This window comes from Giraffa tippelskirchi, chromosome 13 (assembly GCF_054371585.1).
Source record: "Giraffa tippelskirchi isolate mGirTip1 chromosome 13, T2T-mGirTip1v1.2.pri, whole genome shotgun sequence".
In the NCBI taxonomy this organism is placed as follows: domain Eukaryota; kingdom Metazoa; phylum Chordata; class Mammalia; order Artiodactyla; family Giraffidae; genus Giraffa; species Giraffa tippelskirchi.
In genome coordinates, this window is record NC_137287.1 from 65,613,801 (window position 1) to 65,630,684 (window position 16,884).

The 16,884-nt window shown below is 38.3% G+C and overlaps 1 protein-coding gene across 3 annotated transcripts in view; it reads left to right on the forward strand.

Annotated features, from left to right (window-relative positions):
* The window catches only part of PLXDC2 (plexin domain containing 2), a 414,339-nt gene extending 407,062 nt beyond the window's left edge, over window positions 1-7,277 (forward strand). For all 3 annotated transcript variants that reach the window (XM_081558807.1, XM_081558808.1, XM_081558809.1), the window contains one exon: window positions 6,762-7,277. In XM_081558807.1, coding sequence (XP_081414933.1) covers window positions 6,762-6,878 — 117 coding nt within the window. In that variant the 3' untranslated portion in view covers window positions 6,879-7,277. The remainder of the gene's footprint in view (window positions 1-6,761) is intronic.
* The last annotated feature ends 9,607 nt before the right edge of the window (window positions 7,278-16,884 follow it).

Consider the following 16,884-nt stretch of genomic DNA (forward strand, 5'->3'; position numbering starts at 1 on the left):
TGTACATATCAATCCCAAACTCCCAAACTATCTATCCCCCCTTTAAGAGTACTTTAGCTTTTAGAAGATCATGTGAGTATTATGATGGTTTTTTATTCCCAGTAAATAGCTGTCCTTCATATGCTTTGGGACAATTTTCATTTGGGGTATGTGTTAACTATGGTTATAGTAAGTAACTCTTCAGAATTTATCCATAGCACAGTTCTAAAATGAAGGTAAAATAGGATGAGTAGAGACTGTGCAAAAAAAAAAAAACAAAAACACCCAGGCTTTGTTTCACACAAGAGTTATTGCTTAGAATTCTTGGTCACACCAGAAGACAGACAAATCCATTTGAGTTCTCTTTTTAAGAAAAAAGTAACCTACAATTTTTGAAGCAAAGAGACACAGCCACAAATAGGAGTCATTTATTTTAATCAGATTGCAAGTTTGACTGTCCAGGGACCACAGATATTATATTGTGTTTTCCTGTGAATTTAAGGTTTGCCAAATCAAATACATGACACTTAGATAAATTTGAATTTCAAATAAACATTGAGTAGTTTTTAGTAAGAGTATGTCCCATGAAGTATAGTTTAAAAATATTACTCATTGTTTATCTGCCATTCAAATTTAACTGATGGCCTATAGATCTATTTGCTAAAACTGGCAGCCCAGATTTATAAGTGAATATAACCTGTGTTGAACTAACATGCAACACAAAATAAGGAGACGAGAGAAATCATTCCCTTCCTCTGGACAGTCAAACGTAACCAAAGCTAAATATGAAAAGGCTGACCCAGTTGTATGAACACATACATACTGGAGTTGCCATGAAGGTCTTCAGAGATCCAAGAAAGTCAGAGTTCAATATTTTTTCTTCCACTCACTTTTAAAGAATGCTGATTGCAGAGAGCGTAACGAGTCATTGTCCTTGCAATTCCCAGTGTGCTGTGGACCGGCAACATCAGCATCACCTGGGACCTTGTTAGAAATGCAGAGTCCCAGACCTCTCCCAGGTCTGCCAAATCACCATCTGCATTTTAACAAGATGCCTTGTGATTGTCTGCAAGGTGAGAAATGCAGATCTAGTTCGATAGTTTCCAAAACCATGCTCAGGCCCAGGATCCCCCAGGGCTCAGAGAGTGTGTAAGCAGGGCTTCGTCCATCATGATGAAGAGAGACCTTTACTCTGAGTGATCCTGTCTGGGCTTCAGGTAAAATTTCATTGGAACAAAGGGTCCATGGCTTAATTTTTTTTTTAATTAAAAAAGAAAAAATTCTTTAAGAAAATCATCTAGTTCATTTCATTTTCCAAATGGGGAAACTAAATAACAAAACACTTGACTGTGCCTGAGTCCTGTGCTGGGAAGTGCCAGGACCAAGATGCTGTCCATGCCTCAGAATCTCAGCCTCCTTCCACTTCTCACTGTTTACTGAAGAAAGCACAAAATACTAGAAATCTCAGAACAACTGCTTGTCAAGCACCATCAAGCACCACAGGTGTCTTCTAGCTGGGCCTGGAAGTTCAGAATTAGCCCCTTGTTTTTCACACTCACATCTAGTAACTGCCTTTCAAGGGTTCATCTAAAGCATAAAAAGCACTCTCTGCTTTGCTCTCTGAGCTTGAAGACAAGTCTCCAGCTGCAGTTTTGTGTACACTGCTAACGGAGGGTGCCCTGCAGGTTTTGTTTGTGGATAGTTCAGCTAATTATCTTGCCACAGACCATTGAGACAGATCTGAATGACTGTTCAATTAATAGTTCTGAAGGAGTAATTAGGGAGAATACCTGCCTGCATGGCCCGCCCCAGTGCGGACATATCAGCGTGAACATTTACTTCTGAATGTGATGAATCACATAAATAATTCTCAGAAATGAAATTAGAGAGCACCCACGCATTACACACAGTCATGTTTTAAGGCATGACATCCTGCATCTCTCTAATGAATTAACAGTACAGTCTGGTTTGAATTTTTCAATTTTCAGCATACATCCTGCTCTGTTAACAAGTGACCCTGTGGCCACCATCAGTTTCTGTAACAATTTGAATTAGCCATTCTAAAAAGAACACAGATTGGGACATGTTTAAGCCTCAAGAAAGAAGTATTAAATGCTGGGTTGTGACTCACCCATCATATTTCATGGCAGAGCCACACATGATGGCCAGGTTTCTAGATCCCATTTGTCTACTGGTTAGATGCCTCATGGTATCTACCAAGCTTAAAGATAAGATTGGTAGTCACCAACCTTACAGATTGTTCTATGAGAACTAAACATTGAGTTGTGGAAGTCAGAGAACTGATCCCTTGTTTTCATTTGTAAGGAAATTCTCTGAGCAACTGCAGATTGACCTAGGAAAACAACTTCAGTTAGGACTAGTTTATTTAGATTTCAGTTTAGGGATCCTAAAAGTTAGTGGAGGAAGGCAGGAGGGACAGAAGAACCATGACCCGGAGAAGTTTTTAAGTAACTTTTCTCCCCAATGTTCAGTTATCTCAGGCAAGCAGGTATAAGGATCCTACAATTTTAGAGGACAAATCCCCAAATGTCATTTTACAGATAAGGAAACAAAAGCCCAGAGAAATCGAGTGATTTATTTAGGATCATTTAATTGATTTGTGATATGTGGGAGCATTCTAGAAAGGAAGCAGGATTTTGATAAGCTTATTACTCTGTGGCATTTTTAGGATTAAAATTGAGATATCAATAAACGGTAAAAGAATGTAAAATCAGACCAAGTACATGACAATTGCTAGATTTCATTGTAAATTTTAACATATTATTATGGGACATGCCCTCTCTTCATCTAGTCAAAAACTGTAGAAGTAAGTATAAATCTTTCAGTTTTGTACATATAAAATAGGAGTCTTGAATAATTTTGTAGTTAGATAACACCTATTCTATCTTGTTCATCTTTAGAATGCTTATTTGAAACCTAAATTAAGTCTTACCCCTTTTACCCTGAAGAAGTTTTTATCTTCCATATGGAAACCATGTTTTATACTTTTCTTTGGTCATATGCCCTTCAAATGTTAGACATTTCAGATATTTTTAGTAAATAATCTGTGCATTCTCTTTAGATCAATAATTTCACTTCTGGGAGTTTATAAAAGGAACTAATCAGAAATATTCCTTTGAGGTTAGCAGCAAAAATATTCACTGGAGCATTATTTATATTATCAAACAATCTGGAAAAAAATCTCAAAATCAAATTGACTATATAATTCATATTGAGTTATGTGTAGTATGCTTTTGCATACACTGAAAGTAATTTTGTAGAGGAATAGTTCATAAAATGTTTTGTCCTTAATTGGAAATAAAGGAGTTCATAAAACAGTATTTGCAGTGATTTACTGTTTCTAGAAATGAGTATAAGTGATATACACAGATACTTGAACCAAATTATGTGTGGGTGATGGAATCTCTAGTGATTTTAAATCTTGTTAGGGTGTCTTTTTCTCTAATGAGTAGTGGTAAGATGAAAGAAATTTTCTTTAAGGACATGAAATTAATTCAGAAAATAAGTTTGTACTGTGTTAACAGTGGTAGCTTCACTGTACTTTCTATTTTGAGAACCTCTGTGATGAGTTCACAAAGAACATGATAAACATTATCAATAATCCTGAAACCTTTTCACCGAAGACAGAAAACTAATTATTAACTTAGTAATTCTTAGAATCCTTAGTAATGCTTAGAAGACTGAAGTTGTTGGTAATGTTATAGTTTAAGATTGAAATAAAAATAGAACCATGTTCACAAGTTTCAGGTAGGTTGTACACAAAGTAATGAATTTTAAGAGCTAATTTCTACAGTGGGAGAATTAACTTTGGAAGTTGATAGCTCTCATTTTAAATCTTGGATCTGCCATTTGCCAGCTTTTTAGGTTTGGGTGCAAGGTAAATGATTGAATTGCACACATTAAATAAAATCATGTATGTAAATCACCTTCTAACAGCATGAAATATGATTAATTATGTTTAATAAAATATAACTTTCCCAGGCGCCATCATCAACATTCTCATCAGTGGTGTTCCTTTTTATTTCTTTAATTAGATAAGTTTGGCATTGTGTAGGTTTAAGGCATACAACGTGTTACTTTGATACATTTATATATTGTAATATGGTTGCTGTTGTAATGATATTTATTATATTACATGCTTATAGTACAATATTATTTAATACTCATCACAAGTGTACACCCTTAAATACCATCAATCTTATCTCCCCGTCCTCTATTACCTGGTAATCACTGTTTGCTTTTTTCTTAGGTCTGACTTCTTTATATTCTACAGATAAGTGGTATCCCACAGTTCTGGTCTTTCTCTGTTTGACTTACCTCACTTAGCATCATGTGTTCAAGGTCCATCCATGCTGTCACAAATGGCAAGACATCCTCTTTTCTCGTGACAGAATAATATTCCATTGTGTATACATACTGCATCTTTTTTATCCACTCATCCATTGATGGGCACCTGGAATGTTTCCATATCTTGGCTATTGTGAATAATGCTGCCATAAACATGGGAATATAGATATCTCATCAAACTTCTGTTTTCATTTCTTTTAGGAATATACCAGAAGTGGAATTGCTGGATCATGTAGTAGATCCATTTTTAAGTTTTTGAGGAACTTCCTGATTGTTTTCTGTAGTCTTTGGACGAATCTACATTCCCACCCATCGTGTCTAAGTTTCCCTTTCCATCACGTTCCAACCAATACCTCCCATCTCTTGTCTTCTTGATGATAATCAGCACTCCTTTTTAATGGTCACCTGTAACACAATGTCTTTATGTGGTAAATCAGTGCTGAGTGGTAAATCAGTGCTAGTCCATAGGGCTGTACTTGTCTGCTGGACCCATGGGCCAAATGGGCCTTGTAAGGTAGAGCTTCAGAACAGACTTAGTGGTGCTGCTTGACTCCAAGAAACACAAGGGCCGCTGTGCCCTAAGAAGCCCAGTTGTGAAGTAACTGAAACCGGAGTGGGGGTTATTAAGAGTGAGCATATTGAGGTCTTCCCTGGTGGTCAGTGGTTAAGACTCTGCACCTCCAATGCAGGGGGCTTGGGTTTGATCTCTTGTCGGGAGACTAAGATCCCACGTTCTGGGGATCTAAGGTCGGGTGCAGCCAGAGATTTTTTTTAAAGAACGAATGAGCATATTGGCACTTTCCCACAACAGGAGTGACCATAAATTACAGTGTCCATCTCTCTAGAAACATTTACTATATTTCCATTGATGATGATTTTTAGTTCCAACAAAGACACTAGACTGCTGTTTAGCCCTCTCAGCTTTACCTTCTTTTTTAGGAAAATAAAGATAATTCAGTTTCACTTACATAATGGGACTTAACCAGCTAATAAATATAAAGCATTCTGACCACATAATGTTATAGAGACAGCACTAATATTATTAACAGGCAGGATGCAATTACCATGATTGGTATTTTTCCAGAAGGTAGAGCTAATACTCATTCCTACCTGATGGGAAAACTCTTTTTTACAGCCATTAATCATGATAGTGGAATGTAATTGGCCAATCTAGAAAGCTGCCAAATGCCAATATACCTACACTGATATTTAGCATTTTTCACATTAAAATTCTTAGGTAGAAATAAACTTCCTTTAATATTTATTGGTTTATTTACTCCAAAATTACAGGTACTCTGATAAATAGAATAGTAGTTTCTGGTGCCACTGTGGCTGAGAAATGCCTTTTAGTGTCTTCTGCTGTAACTTAATAATTCATTTCATCACTTCTGTTTGTAAATCACAAAAGGTTTGTTTGATGAACATAGGGTTAGGGAGAAGTGTCAATACGAGTAACCTGTATTTTAAGACCATTGTCTATATGTGCAATTATTTACATAGGTTTGAAATTATTCACAACCTCTGACATTGGATTCAGTTTTTAGGGCATGACATCTGTTCATTTTCAAACACAAAAAGTCAACTATGGGATGTCTTAGCTTAATAAATTAATTCTTAAGATATTAAGGTGATTGATCTTTTAGTTTGGTTTTTGCTAGGAAGTCTAAGCACCAAATTTGAAGCACACTTCTAACAACTGTGCACAGTTTTATGGTCTTAGGTTTTTTGACTGAATTAATAAATGAAATGAAGTGATATCATGACTGACTTCTAAAGAAGAAAAGGTGTCCATGGTTATATATTAAGAAAATTTGCTTTTCATGACTGTTCATTTTTGCTTAGTTATATTTGGACACTTAATGGAGTCTTTTAGACATAAATATGGCACCCCACTCCAGTACTCTTGCCTGGAAAATCCCATGGACGGAGGAGCCTGGCGGGCTGCAGTCCATGGGGTCACTGAGTCGGACACGACTGAGCGACTCCACTTTCACTTTTCACTTTCATGCCCTGGAGAAGGAAATGGCAACCCACTCCAGTACTCTTGCCTGGAGAATCCCAGGGATGGGGGAGCCTGGTGGGCTGCCGTCTATGGGGTCGCACAGAGTCGGACACGACTGACGCGACTTAGCAGCAGCAGCAGCATGCATACAGCATAAACCATGTCTTTGAGAAACTCTCAATACTTTGGGGGGTAGCTTTGGCCAAGGGACTGTCATCTGGGAGGTGCTGATAGTGCCATAATAGAGAGGCAAGCAGGGTGCTTTGGGCATATATAGTTTCAACTGTGGTGGTAATGAGATCATTTCTTATGTTGCTACATTTCATTCAGAAGTTCATCTGAAATAGTTGGCAAATAAATTTTTCTTATGAAAAACCGCGCTGCTCACTCCTTTTGCATTTTTCTATTTCAGAGACGCCCAAGCAGATGGCCGGCAATGAAGTTCCGAAGAGGTTCTGGCCATCCTGCCTATGCTGAAGTTGAACCAGTTGGAGAGAAGGAAGGTTTTATCGTATCAGAGCAGTGCTAAAATTTCTAGGACAGAACAGCACCAGTGCTGGCTTACAGGTGTTAAGACTAAAAATTTGCCTATACCTTTAAGAGAAACACACACCACCCAGCCACACACACACACACACACACACACACATATACCCACAGGAGCCCTAAGCTGCTCTAGCCAGAAGGAGATGAGATTTCTGGACAAGCCTAGCCCAGAAAGGGTTAAAAAATTTTTTTTAAACTTATGGAGGATACCAGTTACCACTGAACATAGAATTCCCTAGTGGAATGACCTCTATAGTTCACTCAGCACATCACCTGTGGACTTATCAGAAATATGACAAGATTACAGTGCTGTTGGCTTAAGGTGCAGGGTTGCAAAGGGATCAAGAAAAAAAATAATAATAAAGCTTTAGTTCACAAGGGATCTATACCTTTGGTTCAAATATTCTTCTCTGATAACTATGTTCCAAAGCCTGAACCCATTCACTCAAAAGAACAGTGACAATTATTTCCAGTTTGCTGAGAGAAGTAGCTGATGCAGGGGCCCATACAAACACAAAAGAAGAGATTTTATGTCTTTCCACCAGACATGTGGCTGAAGGATTTCGTTTTGCTGGTCTAGACCCACCTGTTCCAACCAGTTCGTTACTTTAGAGGATGAATCTTTTATCTTTCCAGTTGCGACTTTGCTTCCCTCTTCCTGGATGCCTTCTGTGTACACAGTGACAGAATCACAGCCTTTTAGCTGAGTGTGAGGACAGAGGGAGGGACAAACGAGGCTTCTGGTTCCCCCCACCTCAGAGTAAAACATCTGACTGGTTTTCAGAAGCATCGCCACCACCTCCCAACTGCGAAGTCCTGTGAAGCCACAGTTGTTCTTGGCTGAAGGAAACAGAAGGAAACAGTACCAAGAGTTCCTTAATCGTTTTTGAAGCAAAAGTGTTAAGGGATTCTAAGCATATGAGGTTTTTGTTGTTTTGTTTTTTTTTTAACTTTTTGCCGTTTCAGTCTGAGAGGCCCATTTCATTGTCGATTCTTATCTAAGAAGCCTTTCAAGTCAGCATATCCCTGGTGAGAAAAAGAGCGAAAGAACCCTGCTGAATCATACAGTAATTTCCTTTAAAGCACATAGTAGTTACATAAATATATATATATAAATATATTTTTGTTTATAACTAACACAAGGCAGGCTCTTGTGACTCAGAGTGCATTTTGTCATCGAGACAAAACAAATGCGAGATGCATTACTGCATACTTCCATAGAGTTGTAAAATAATCCTTAATATTAGAATATTTTTATGTCACTTAGCGGAAGTGGTTCAACTGGTTGCAGCGCCGATCATTTTTCCTGCCTGTTGGAGCCGCTCTCCCGTTCACATCAACCCCTTCCCTCCCTGGCAAAATAAAGCAGATGCAAAAAGCTCCTTAGATGGATCTGTTGTTTGCCCCATAATCACAGTCTAGATTTTGAACCATCCCTGTGAGTGAAGACAGGAAAGGCACCCCCCACCCCCAGAGGAGGAAAGTGGTTAATATATATACTGAGCTCCTAAAGTTTGAATTCAGGTACTGTGTGTACAATTTCATCAACATCTCGACCCATGAAACTTACATCTTGTGCCAAGAAGCTGTTGGTTCTCATAGGGTCCCCATGTCCAACATTTGCAGATTCAGGTATCAAGAAGCAGAGCTGTCTCGTAAGCAGCACTTTACTACCAACTCAGCATCTGTATACAGTGTCTACATCAAATGACATCAGTCCACTAACAGCGTATCACATATTATCCTCACAACTGTCTAATGTAAATGTGTGCCATTTTCCATTGAGTATATTTTGCTTTATATTTTTAAGTACCTGATGAGGGTGTTAATTTTTTTTTTCCTAACCTGCTTAAACGATAATTGCAAAAAAAAAATTGACAAGCAAGGTGATTGAAGGGTGTGACGACTGCTATAGCTCTCTGCTATAGCTACGTTCAGTTGATATGAAATAAACCAACTTATTTCTTGTGGAGTAGTTTTGGTCAGTTAGCAATTACCAAATGACTTGCCAATATAACTGGTGCAACGGGTATTCTACAAAGGCATAAGGAACACATAGACGATTCCTTCTAGGATAAGTTGACGCTTCTTTCACTTGCTTTTGTGTTAGGTGTGGCTTCTAATACAGCTGATTGACAGTTATATAAATCCTGCATATATATATCCAACACCTTTCTCAATTCTTTGAAGTAGTTGTGTAATTTCTATCCCTTTCAAAGTTCATCTTCCACTTTTGATTTTTTAAAAAAATGCCGATTTTGTAAAATAACCTAAAACTCTCTGAATTGTCTAGTATACTAGAACACCCAGTAAGTGAAAGTGAAAAGGCTGCTGAAGTATGGGAAAACTTCCCAGCCAAATCAGGAGTTAAAGGTGGTGAGATGTTTCTGTTGATGAATCTTTTAGAGGTAAGGAAAAAGGCTGACTGACTCCTTTTTTTTTTTTTTTCCATGAAACTTTCATTCTACTCTGTACCTCTGGTTTGTTCTTGGTGCCCATTTACTGCAAAGGAAGAGCAGACATTCACAGAGTTTCTGGAAATTCAGAATGGATTCTGGTGCTTTGGACTTTTCATATATTATGTATTAGAAAGAATGCATCTGCATGTTATTTCATATACTATGAACCTAGTAAAAGGAGAATAATAGCAAAGGAACATATACAAAGTTCTAGAGAAATCAGATAAATGGTGCTACAGAGGAAATTAGTTATTTCATCTTAATTATTTGTAAAAACATTTAGTGAATAGGTAAAGGATTCCCAGATGGCTCAGACAGTAAAGAATCTGCCTGTGGTGCAGGAGACCCTGGTTCGATCCCTGGGTTGGGAGTAGAATGACTACCCACTCCAGAATTCTTGCCTGGAGAATCCCATGGACAGAGAAGCCTGGCAGGCTACAGTCCATGGGGTCGCAAAGAGTTGGACACACTTTCACTTTTCAAAGGTATTAAAAGTCAAGAAAAATATCTTAAGCCAATAAGGTGAAACTGACCACAGTGTTGATTTGTTTATGAAAGGTTTGAACTTCAACATATACTAACAAATAGAAAGTTAAATAATAAAGTGCAACTGACCTCCAATTATTATTTTAATTTGGGATGTCTAGCTCAGTGGTAAAGAACCCACCTGCCAATACAGCAGACAAGTATTCAATCCTTGGGTCAGAAAGATACCCTGAAGAAGGAAGTGGCAACCCACTCCAGTATGCTTGCCTGGGAAATTCCATGGACAGAGGAACCTGGTGGGCTACAGTTTGTGGGGTCCCAAAGATTCAGACACAATTTAGCAACCAAGAACACACAAATGGGGCAATCTCACAGAAAGCTTCTAGGATATGCTGTCCAATATATCCACTAGCCAAATTGAATGATTTAAATTAACTAAAATTAAATAAAAATTCAGTTCTTCAGTCACTCTAGCCATATTTCAAGCCCCCAAAAGTCACATGGGGCTTGTGGCTTCCATACTGGACAGCACAAAACACTCCTGTCTTTGTAGAAAATTCTATTAACTCTGCTGTAGAAGTCTTTCCTTTTTGGCGGCTCAAACAGTAAAGAATCTGCCTGCAATGCAGGAGACCCAGCTTCGATCCCTGGGTTGGGAAGATCCCCTGGAGAAAGGAATGGCTGCCCACTCCAGTATTCTTGCCTGGAGAATTCCATGGACAGAGGAGCCTGGCAAGCTACGGTCCATTGGTTCACAAAAGGTCGGACACAACTGAGTGACTAACACTTTCACTTTCAACCTGAAGAAAAGGAGGAGGAGAAAAAATAGATTTGATAGTTCCTGGGCCTGTTTTTGCTCTCAGAGAGGCAGCTTAAAATAATGGAAAGAATCCCAGCTGACACAGTTTTGAGTTTCTACTATGTCCTCAGGAAAATCACTTTTGCCACTACAATTCTCCGTTTGCAAGTTTGGAAAATAAAAATATTTCTGTCCTCTCTTCCTTGCAAGATTGTTATCACGTAGATTGACATACAGACTTTTAAAACCTTATGTCAATTGAACCCATAGAAGGGGCTTCCCTGGTGGCTCAGACAGTAAAGAATCCGCCTGCAATGCAGAAGACCTAGGTTTGATCCCTGGGTCGGGAAGATCCAGTGGAGGAAGATATGGCAACACACTCCAGTATTCTTGCCTTGAAAATCCCTTGGACAGAGGAGGCTGAGGGTCTACAGTCCACAGGGTTGCAGGGTTGGACACAACTGAACAACTAAACACTCATGCACAACCTATATAAAGCACATCTCTTGGCCCAGAACCAGCACGAACTTGTATTCCGAGAGAAAAAAGCCCATCCATCCTAAAAGCATTCAAAGACAATCAAATCAGTACAGTCTTTGAGGAAATGCCAAAGGAACATACATTCAAGAATTGCTTCAATTCCTTTTTCTCCATATTAATATTTTCTCTTATGTTCCCCCTGCATAACATCAGTCTCAACCAGCCTTTCTCTTGAAGTCCTTGGGTGCATTCTTCACCTGGCTCAGTTCTTTATTGTGTAGTGTCCCTGAGCCTCTGCAGTTTTTTCTGATTTCCCAGTTAACTCTTCAAAGGAGCTGACCAGCAGGCTTCTCTTTAGAAGAGAGTACCTCAAACAAATAATTTCAAATATATATTTTCTCCCTGTAACACAAATGTAAGGGCCTGACACATTAAAATATAACAGTAGGTGGAACTTAATTTTAAATGTAAAAATTTACAAATGCAAACTATATGAAAAGAATAAAATTAAATTTTTTCGATATTCAGGTAATACATATTCTCAGATTAGTGTGATTTCTTAGTTTTGGCAAAAAGAAAACTTCTTATGTTTCCTCATTTTGAAGGAGTATTAAGTTTGGTAATGCCCTAGTGTCTATTGCCCAGGGCAATAAGAAAAAGTTTTGCTGGAACTCATGCCTTGATTCAAGACACTTCCATGATAAGAAATTAATATTTAAGTAAGATTAACTGAAAAACAGATGCTGCAGTTAAGGCTTTTTCCTCCTGTGAATTGTTATTTTGCTTTGTAGTTCTTCAGGCATTTTTTAGATATTTTATTAAGATGTATTTTATTAATTCCCAGAGATTGCTCTTGCTTTTACTTTCATAGCCTCCAGTTTTTGGCATCATCATCTATATGCCAGAATCATGGAAGGTCATCTAATCCAACTTCTTCATTTACAGATCAGAAAATTGAGGCCCAGAGAGATATAGTCATTTGCCCAGCATCAGAAGTGGGCCTTGAACTTAAAACTCCTGACTGGTCATTTTTGTTCCAATTCTCTTTGCCTACACCCCTCCATCGGTATTTAAAGCCAACCACGCAGCTTCAAGAATACTGGAGTGGGTTGCCATTCCCTTCTCCAGGGGATCTTCCCAACCCAGGGATTGAACCCAGGTCCCCTGCATTGCAGGCAGATTCTTAACCTTCTGAGCCATTAGGAAAGCCCTTAGAAGGCACAGTCTGCCTCAAAGCAATTTTTATTTGCTATCCTGACTCTCTGCTCTGTCCTAGAATAGAGAACATTGGACCAACCTTCCTCCATCAAGTGGTTGTCCTAAGAATGGTACCAGTAGTTCCAGTTCTGGTTATTGCAAGGTCTTTATCTGGTTTTGCATGCCCCTACCTATGGCCATCTAAGTTAGCAATACTGTCTTGTGTCACTTAAAATTGCTCTGCCTTTGCTTTATTTCTTCCCAGATGTACCTGAAAACTAGTCATCTTCATAGCAGATTTTCTTACTGAATTATCACAATTTTTATTTGCTTTTAAACTAGTGGAGCCCAAGAAGCTCTTTGGAGCAAATGTTATGAGGTCAGTGGCATTACATACTATGTACTCCTATTTTCTTGTGTTCGTAAAGCACTTTACATTTTACAGGGCACTTTGATTCATTTCTTCATTTGTTCATTCATTCAACCACCCAATTCACTTAAATAGTTATTGAGCACCTACTGGAACCAAGTTCCTGTGTTAGGTCTTGTGATATACAGGGATAGATACAAACAATAAGAGATCAGGCATGTCCACTGATAATTGTAATAGGGTAAAATCTTCAAACACAACTTTGCAAATTGATTGGCTCACTATTACTCTATCCAATTTCCAGTTCTAATTTCTATTCTACTAAGATAGGGAACTCTCAAGTACTTGCCTGAGGAACGTTTCTGAAATATGATACATCATTGCCCATCTCTGCTGTTTGCTCAATTTCAAATGGTGTGTTAATTTCACTTATGAGAAGAAAAGTTACTCATTCAAAGTTGTCCCAGACCCAGAAGGACTTTTTAGGTCATTTGAATTCTTCCTGATTAGATGTAATAATAGTTCACTATCTTATTCTCATATTTCTACTGTGGCTTTGTGATTTATCAATGCCATCTTTTCAAGGTCTTCCAGAAGTATCCGTAGATCAATGAAGCATTTGCACTTTAGGTATGTGTGGTTGTTTGTCATTCATTAGATTGTCTCAGGTTTTCTCAACCTCAGCACTGTTGACATTTGGGGTCCCATAATTCACAGTTGGGGATGGGGTGGTGGAGTGGTCCCTTGCATTGCAGAGTGTTTGCCAGCTTACCAAGTTCCCATTGACTACATGCTGTTAGCTCACACACACACACACACACACACACACACACACACACACACACACCCCGCAGCTGTGACAATGAAAGATGTCTCCAGACATTGCCAAATATCCCCTGGGATGAGATTGGGCAAACTACTGAATTATCTAATGAACAAAATATATCAGGAGAAAAAAAGAAATGTTTCTCTTTCTCTTGGCACTTAATCTTCATTATAAATAGATTTTTTTAATTAATAATAAGACTTGGCATCGTAAACTTTTTGCATGACAAGGGACTATAAAAGTCACTAGTTCAATCACAACCGAACATCATCCTTTTCTATTTCATCATCTCCTAGTTTTACAAATTTATTGAGGGATCCGAAGATTGTTTATCTCTGGAACTCGGGGATTTACTTTCTCATAGCAAGAGATAACGGAGAAGGCAATGGCACCCCACTCCAGTACTCTTGCCTGGAAAATCCCATGGACAGAGGAGCCTGGTGGGCTGCAGTCCATGGGGTCGCGAAGAGTCAGACACGACTGAGCAACTTAACTTTCACTTTTCACTTTCAAGCATTGGAGAAGGAAATGGCAACCCACTCCAGTGTTCTTGCCTGGGGAATCCCAGTGATGGAGGAGCCTGGTAGGCTGCCATCTATGGGGTCACACAGAGTCGGACACAACTGAAGCGACTTAGCAGCAGCAGCAAGAGATAAGGCTGTTTGGTGGTTTTGCTTTGCCCTGAAATAGCTGCCACAGGGGTTTTTGCCTCAGTCGGGGAGTTGATGTCACACAGCTTCAGTATCTCAGAGACGTCAAGGAGTTTTCTTCTGGGTATTTCACATGTCTGCAAATCTTGCTCCATCATCTTTGCTTTCAAAATGTGCATAGAAGTTGATGTTTGGTACGTCTAATTTTAAGTATATCAACATGAACTATTTTTTTCTTAAGTTTTCTATTTCTGATATTGATTATTGATTTCTTTTTATTGTCTCTCTTTGGGGAAAAAAAAATTGGACTGTCCCAAGTAATTGCAAGTTGGAGATGTCTGAGTTGTACTATCTAAACCTATCAAGCCAAAGTTCCTGCTGATTCAATGTGCCTTATGTCAGTTTTCCTGTAGGATCAGTGATTTCCTATAAACAACCCTGTGTTTGTACTTGTGTCTGTGCTGCACCAATTGGAAAAGTCGGTGATGTTATGAGACAACCCCTTAAGAATATCTTACAAATAACAACAAACCTCCAACTGGAATATCAGGTCTTCCTCTACTCCTTTGCTGAAAGACCAACCCAAACTTTGGAAGCATTCTTCATTGTTTACTACAAGTTGCTAATATACACACACAATTGAAAGCTTTGATTATAATATCCACAGCTATAGAGTATTGACAAGAACATCCAGAGAGACCTTTCCCAAACAAGACCATCACAGAAATCAGAAAACTCCAACCTAGGAGATCCTCAAGTGTGTGTATGAGTTCCTTCTCTACCACTGTCATATCAGATGCTATGGTGATACTTAAGGTTTCGACTAAGATTTTCCAATTTCAACTTAAATTTCAATGCGTGTGCCTAATTATTGCCTGACATGTATTTTAAATCATCCAATGCCCACTGCTCTCACAATGATTATTGCAAAGCAGTAAGATGATAATGGCTCAAGTAAAATCACCTAAATTCTTGAATCAATTCTCCATAACAAATTTATAGAACATATCATCATTGGTTTCTCAGTGTTAATTCTCATTAATTTCCAGATCACTGTCCACACTGAAAGAGTCTATGTTACTTTAAATCCAGGATAAAAGATTAACTAATGCAAAACATGTGCTTTTGCTCATCTTTTCCTAATTTCTAAGATTTATTAACATTTGAAAATTACTTTTTTAAAAAAACCTCTCTTAATGGGATAAGGTAAAAAGATTTAACTTAGCAGATAGTAATATATTCATTTTGATTTCAGTTGAAAAACCTCAGTGACTTCTGTCAATACCACGAGAGTGTTGTTTTCTTTTTTTTATATAAAAGTGGTCTCTCTCATCCCTAGCATTACAAATATATATATATATATGTATGTGTGTGTATATATATATATATATATACACACACACATATATATTCATGACCAAAATATCACTTACTTATCATGCAACCATAAACTTTTGGTGCCTATTAAATAGATACATAGCATGAAACTAATTTTAGACATTTGCTATATGAGAAGAAGTATAGAAATGGGTGGATGGGGGATGATTCATGGAAAAATAAAGATCAAAATATGCTTTCAAGCATTAATTTTCAACTTCTTTAGAGCAATGTGCAAATACGTATTCAATGAAGATCAGCTCAAATTTAAGTCATCCAGACTTTGAGACACTGGGTCACAGATCCCACCAGTTATGCCAAGAAACACTTGACATCCAGAAGGCAGAGGTGGCCCCATTTTAGCTAAAACTCAGCCATTACCCATCTGTACCTCTTCTATGGCACCAATGCTAAATTCATAAGGCTTTTTCCCTAGGGAATTGGATTACTTGCGTAAGTAATGACCAAAAAGACACTTTTCACTTATTACCCTCTGACTTACAAGGCATAACCATGTACTTTGATTCCTTTATACCAGAGACGATGCGACATCCAACCACACATAGGCAATAAAATACAATAATGAGAAAAGGGTACAATATTCTGCAGACCCGGATCTAGATCTCTGTGAAGTTTGACCATCTTGGGACCCAGACTCCAAACTCATGTCCAGACATCGTGGTCATGCCTAAGCAACCATTGTAAAACTAGTTTGAGCAAAAATATACTCAGTGTCATATTTTTAGCAGGGAAATAAAAATTCAAAGTGTCTTCTTTGGCTACTCTGTAAGTGGCTACTCTGAAAATACCATCAAGTGAAATCAGAGCTTCCTCTGCTAAAAAATGTTAAGATCATTTTAGGGAAATGAAATAAGTTTCTTGAGACACAAACATTTTGTGTTTATTGGAACTAAATCTCAGGGCCTTAGCTGAGATGGGGGAAGTCTTTTCATTGGTTGGTCAAAACAAATCTCTGATTTGCCTCATTTGAGGCATTTAAACAGTGCCTGGGAAGAACATTATTTTCAGAGGAAAAAAGAAACAGGCTTTTTTTTTTTCCATGCCAGCTGGGATCATGGTAACTTCCAATGCCAGGAATTTACTACTGTTTCTGGTAATTCCGCTTGTAGTCATCTGAAACATTGAAGGGTGAAAGGAGGAGAAACTGGGCACCCGGGGAGGGGAGGGCTGTCTGTGTTTCATGCCAGTTGCACCAGCGCACAGAATATTTGTAAATGTATTTCAAAGTGGGTATAATTGTAGCCTTTGTCAGAATCACAAAGCTCACTATGGAGCTGCTGAAAGAGAACACTGAGGGGGAAATCTGACCCTCTATACACAGGGC